This window comes from Myotis daubentonii, chromosome 9 (genome assembly GCF_963259705.1).
Source record: "Myotis daubentonii chromosome 9, mMyoDau2.1, whole genome shotgun sequence".
In the NCBI taxonomy this organism is placed as follows: domain Eukaryota; kingdom Metazoa; phylum Chordata; class Mammalia; order Chiroptera; family Vespertilionidae; genus Myotis; species Myotis daubentonii.
The window spans coordinates 84,043,376-84,049,375 of record NC_081848.1 but is presented as its reverse complement, the minus strand read 5'-3'; the positions used below and the strand labels follow the sequence as shown (position 1 = coordinate 84,049,375).

At 63.7% G+C, this 6,000-nt stretch overlaps 1 protein-coding gene across 2 annotated transcripts; it reads right to left on the bottom strand.

Annotated features, from left to right (window-relative positions):
• Nucleotides 1–598: 598 nt before the first annotated feature.
• Nucleotides 599–4,282, bottom strand: LOC132241578 (lysosomal membrane ascorbate-dependent ferrireductase CYB561A3). 2 transcript variants are annotated; one of them, XM_059710500.1, is made up of 6 exons: nt 4,098–4,282; nt 3,743–3,939; nt 2,585–2,793; nt 1,933–2,087; nt 1,353–1,509; nt 617–779 (listed from the first exon to the last, which is right to left on the bottom strand). In XM_059710500.1, the coding sequence occupies exons 2-6, from the start codon at nt 3,924–3,926 to the stop codon at nt 756–758; spliced, it is 729 nt and encodes a 242-aa protein (XP_059566483.1). In that variant the 5' UTR covers nt 3,927–3,939; nt 4,098–4,282; the 3' UTR covers nt 617–755. The 2 variants fall into 2 exon arrangements, with proteins under 2 accessions (XP_059566484.1, XP_059566483.1); XM_059710501.1 differs by lacking the exons at nt 1,353–1,509; nt 4,098–4,282 and having other exon boundaries at nt 599–779; nt 3,743–3,926.
• Between the last annotated feature and the right edge of the window lie 1,718 nt (nt 4,283–6,000).

The window sequence follows — 6,000 nt, the reverse complement described above, 5'->3', positions numbered from 1 at the left end:
AGCAGTGAGGCTCTCGTGCTCGGCAGAAACCTGCGAAGGTGGCCGTGGTCCTCGGCTCTGCTGGGACAAAGCACCCAACACTGGTCGTGTCGTGGTGGCCGGGGACAGGCAGGGGAGCCCTAGCCTGGCGAAGGAGTAAGGCACCCCTGCCAGCCCTCCCCGCTGGGACAGCTGGGGACAGCAGGTTCCAGGCCCCTTGGCTGCCTGGCGGGGACAGGCCGGATCCAGGTCCCGGCTGTAGCGGCAACAGGAAGCGATGGCGCCACACGGTCACAGTGGACTTGAGACATGAACAGAACGGCGAAGAGCAGGCAGCCTCAGTTTCCCTGCAGAGCTGCTCTGTCATCCCCTCCCTCCCAGCCTCAAGTCCAGGGTCCAGCCATGGCGGGTGCCGTCCCAGGGAGAGCCAACTTCACGTTAGACTGCGCTGGAGTCGGGCCATCGGAGCTGCTGGGACTTGCCACCACCTCCCGAGGTGTCTAGGGAACCAGCTCGGCTGGACCTGAGCCAGGGAGCAGTAGTGCGCCAGCAGCCAGGGCAGGGAGGGCCTGTGTACAGGGAGGACCTCACAAGTCGATGCCAGGAAGGAAGGCAGAAGTCAGAGCACCGAGAGACGCGTAGGCAGCACGTGGCGGAGAGAGCAGCCCACAGGGCGGGCGAGGTGGGGGCTCGGCAAACCGCCGGGAGCCCCAGGTAGAGCAGAGGTGCTGAGGGAGTCCAGACGCACCCCGACCGCTCCTGCATCCCTTCTCGCTTCACTCCCTTTCACGCAACAGGGGCTGGAAGATAGCAGGCGCACAGGGTTAGAGGCCTAACGTCAAAATGGCCCCTGACCTGCAGGCATCACACCAGGTCTGAGCTGTTCACAGAGACCCCAACCTTCAGTCCCCAAGTCACAACATCTTTCAGGGAAGCCCGAGCCCCTCAGCCTGACACCCCCTCACCCCACCCCTCAGGTGCCGAGTGCCAACAGGCAGAACCTGCTCCAAGTACTCAGCTTGTCCGCAAGCACCCGCGAGACCAGCCTCGAGCTGGGAACGCAGAAGTGACGACACCCCTCTTCACGCCCAAGGCTCCCCTGGGGAGGGTAAGGCCACACTTTCCCTCCGGAAGCCACAAGAATCTGGGGAAGGGAGTAACCCCCGTCCTCGCCTGGCAGCCCCGGAGCCTGGGCAGCTGCATCTGCTCCGATGGCGGGGATGGGCTGGCCTGACACCAGTGCCCCACCTTCCAGCTGCCCGGTCCCCCACCATGTTCCTGGGTTAGTCTTCCTGGTAAGCCCCACGCCTCTCCTGGTGACCATTCTAGACCCAGCCCTCCCCGAGCCTGGCCGGGGAGACCAGGGCCCGCACCTGTCCTTCGGTCGTGATCCCCACTTCCGGGCGTTTCCAGGATGAGGCCTGCAGGACGTAGAGCACCAGCAGCCCGAAGGCCACCACCAGCATGCCGGTGCCGTTGGCAAAGACCGCCTCGCCGGGCAGGCTGGAGTAGGGCCTGGTGGCGTTCTTCCTGTGGGTGACCAGAAACGTGGGCCCGAGAGACTTCCCCGGTCCCCGCCCGGCGCAGACCCAGGGCCACGCAGAGGGTGGCGAGCTCCCGGGACGGGACCCGCAGTGCTGACGTGCTGCTGAGCCCCAGCCCCACAGATACCTGCAGGGCGCCCCTCCCCAGAGGAGCTCATTTGTAAGTGGCCCCGACAGTGGCACTGTCGTAGGGCAGCCCGAGGGCACGCCAGAAGAGTTCGGCGCAGCAGGTGCTGAGTCTGGGTGATGCTGGCCACATCCCGACGGAGCGATTTGCCAAGCTCACCAAGAAAGGCCGCTGCCTTCCAGACCAGGACGCCCAGCCCCCAGGCCCCCTCGGCAGGGCTGTGACCGGAGCCATCTGAAGGCCCTGCTCGTTCCCCTCCACGCAGAGGGCCCACCCACTCACAGGCTGAAGAAGAGCTTCTCATTGATGCCGGAAATGACGGACGCCAGGGCCAGAGCGAGGATGGCGGCCCCGAAGAAGACGTGGACGGGCTTGAGGAGGCTGCGCAGCCACAGGGACGCCCAGGGCAGCAGGAAGACGGCAAAGCCCAGGAGCCACTGCGACGCAGGGAGGAGGCGCTGAGCCGCAGGGAGGAGGCGCTGAGCCGCCGTGACCACAGGCGCCGCCGACGGGGCAGGGGACCGTCTCCCTCCGCTCCCATCAAACCTCCCGCCGGGAACTGCCCCAGCGCCGCGTCCCCGCTGTGACCTGTTTCTCCCACACAAACAAGGACCTTTCATGACTGCGCAGCTACAAGCCCCTCCTGCAGTCATCCTGCCGGCCCCCGCTTCCTTGCGTCCTGGCTCATCACCCCTGGCTCACGGCGCTCTGGAACCGCAGGCCAGCAGGGTGATGGGCGCAGGGTGAGTGCCGGAGCCAGAGTCTCCATGGCCCTTTCAAAGGCCCGCCTACAGGGTGTGCCTGCAAAGGCCGCCTCCACGCAATCAGCGAGACCAGGGCCCGCACCTGTCCTTCGGGGCTGATGCAAGTGAAGCCCCAAGCAGAGCCCATGGCTGACCGGCGGTGGGAACCCTAAGGAGGGCAGGGCACCCACCTGGCAGGCGAAGAAGAACACGGTGGTGATGCCCAACCAGCTGTGCAGGGAGTAGAGGTGGGCGATGTGCTTGTTGTTGTGGTATCTGAAGACGGCCACCAGCCCCAGCACGGTCAGCACGAAGGCCAGCAGGTGCAGGGACGCGTGGGCGATTTTCCAGGGCAGCTTGGGCCCCACCCAGGACTGGGGCAGGCGGTACACCAGCGACGCTGCCGGGGAGAGCAGTCAGGGCTCGGCCTCCTCCCCTCTGCGCGCCCCACATCCGGGGATGACCCACTGTCCCCGCACCGCCTCCGACGAGGGAGGGAGGAAATGCCAGGACACGCATCGGCGTCTTCTGTCCTTGCATCGTTTCCGCGACACCAGCCAGCCGTGAAGGCAGGAGAGAAGGGACAGGGATAAAAAGGGAGGAACAGGTTTCCTGGACCTGCCCTTCCGTCACTGTGATACCCAAGGTGGTCTGGAGGCCGGTTTGCCGGTGAGGTGACCCAGGTCCAGATCCTGGCTCCGCCTCCTAGCCACCCGGATCCTCTTTCTAATCTCAGCGTCCTCATCTGGAGGAGGGATAGCAATAGAGCCCGCCTCACAAGCTGCTTGTAAAAGCAAAATGGGGTGATGACCTGAAGCACACGGGGAGGCTGCTCTCACAGTGCCCCCCGTCCCCGTTTACAAGTGGGGGAAGGAGGCCCTCCTGGGCCCCAAGCCCAGCTCTGGACGCTCAGGGCCAAGATGGGTCCGGCAGGAGTAAGCAGACCCCTTATGCAGGGCCCTCTAGGCCAACAGAGGCGTCCACCTCCTGCTCCCAGAGCCGGACGGCCAACTGCAGCTCCCAGGCCCAGCCCCGCCCGCCCATCTCTGTGAAGGAAGCTTCCTGGAACAGCCATGCACGTGTTTCTGTCCTCCACGGCCACTCTCAGCACAGAGAGAGCTGAGTCGCTGCAACACCCATCACGCGGCCTGCAAAGCCTGACCCTACTCCCTGGCCCCTTTTCTAGAAAATACCTGGGAAGCTGCCCTTTCCACGTGCCCCATTCTCACTGCTTCTTCCTCCGACTGACACCTGGGCCCAAAGGCAGACCAACCGCCCGACACCCAAGCCCTGAGCCCAACAGTGACAGAGGCCGGTCCCGGCACGTCTCCCACGCTGACCTCACTCACCAGCGCTGTAGACCACCACCATGCCGGCCACCATGAGCACCGGGTGACAGTTGAACGTGAGGATGCTGCCATCCCAGGCAAAGCCACCGTGCCAGCTCCACATCCAATAGACGGTGAAGAGGACACACACGGAGCCCAGGGCGGACAGCGCCAGGACCGACAGGTAAAAGCGTCCCTCGGCCATTCCGGGCAGGCTCCTAGAAGCAGCAGCAGCCACGTGTCCCTCCGCTCAGTGCACCCACACCAGCGACGACCGCACGCTCGGTCCGGAGGGTGGACACTTCAGTTCCCCTGGGCACCACCCCGCGAGGCCGGACCCCTGGGTAGGGACCGTGACTGAGGCCCCACCCCAGACCTGGCAGCACACAGGGCGCCCCGCAGGCCTGGGGCTGGCCCCGAGTGGCGTCTCCTCTGCTGTGGCCGGTGCCAGGGCTCTGGGCCCACAGGACCCGGAGATAAAGAGCCACTTCCTCACGGCAAGAAGGGGCAGGAATCAAACTCCGGCTGGACCACACCACGGCCGGCCGGGAGGACGCGCTGGGCCCCGCTCTACACAGCAGCTCTCCGGAGGGTGAGCTCTGTGGGCCGGGCCTTCCCTTCCCTCCGGATTCCCACACTCCACACCTTGAACTGGGCGAGGCCTCGGCTAATCCCCAGGCCTGAGCCTTCCGCTTTCTCTTCCTCTGGGGAAAGTCCAGAGGAGAAAAGAGGAAGCGAGAACTCACGCTCTAGAAAGCAGGAGTTGACAGTGTGTCCTCACCTGACACGGTCGGTGGGAACTGTGGTGAGCTGACAGACGACGAAGCGTTTCACCCCAGCCTCCTGTTCTAAACAGTGAAGTCCCCACAGCGCCTCGTCCATGTTAAATGGAACGACATTCTTCGAGGACCTGCTGTATTTCCACCCGAACTGGTAACTCAGAAAGCAGCTCTGGTGCCAGGCCTGGAGGGCGCGAGGCCCCCAGCTGCCCTTACAAGTCAGGCAGGTGGGCGTGGGGCGTAGCGGGCAGTGCCACTGCCTTCAGCTAATGGGCAGGGAGCACGGGCCCATTCTCCAGGCAGTCACACATCCCACGGGCTCACCAAAACGTGGCACTGAACCAGCTCACAGAGGGGAGAGGGGCCCTAAGGGAGGCAAAACTCGCAAGGAGAGAGCCCTTTCCTCCTTACCTTAAACCCGGGCAGAGCGGCGGCGGGCGAGGCGGGCGAGGCGCTGGAGCAGGCACGCAGCACTCGCAGGACTCAGTCTTCTCAGCTGGAAGAGGGCACAGCGGTGAGGACGTAACTCAGTGGACCCTTCCGCACACGGCGCCGGGGGCTGCGCTTAGCCAGCCTGCGAGGAGGTGCCTCCCGGTTTACAGATGAGGACACGGAGGCTCAGGAGGAGGACTCGCCGGCGCTAAGACCCGGTCACTGGCAGGAAGTGTCAAACCCTGGCCCGTTTGCCTTCAGGGCCCATGTTTTTCCTTGGCCACAGGTTGTCGGAGGGAGTGAGAAGATGTATGTAGGGACACAGTGAAAGTCAAGTATGACACTTTCCTTAGTGTCGTCGCTAAGAAAAAACCTACCAGCGAAAACCTGAAGCTCGGCCCTAGCTGGTTTGGCTCAGTGGATAGAGCATCGGCCTGCAGACTGAAGGGTCCCGGGTTTGATTCCGGTCAAGGGCACAGGCCCAGGTTGTGGGCTCGATCCCCAGTCGGAGGTGTGCAGGAAGCAGGCGATCCATGATTCTCTCTCACCATTGATGTCCCTCTCTCTCTCTCCCCCTTCCTCTCTGAAATCAATAAAAATATGTAAACAACAAAAACCAAAACCGCAGGCTCATGGCCCTCGTGCCGCCCAGGCCTCTCAGTGGCCCTGACTCTGGGCCAGGCAGCTCTCTCCAGCCAGGTGTCCACCTAAGCAGAAGCAGACACAGCTCTCAGGCGGCGATCCGAGCTGCAATCACCTCGGATAAAGGTCACTGAGGTCTGGGGAAAGAAGCCAGCTTCCACGAGGCCCGAAGGCCACAATCAAGCCATCAGCTTCCTCCCTCCTCGACCCGGAGCTCAGAGCTGTCCCTTAGCCTCGGGTCACCAGAGGCTCAGTCACCCCCACCCCACCCCGCCCCCCAGGAAGGGTAAAGTCAGCAAGAAGGAGCTCTTGGTCAGTGGGCTCCACCCGTCAAACATCTACTTTCAGCATTTTCCTTTGTTAGAGAAAAGAATATAATCCAAAAGGGACTGGACCCACGCCCTGGCAGAGGTCCTGTTACTGCGC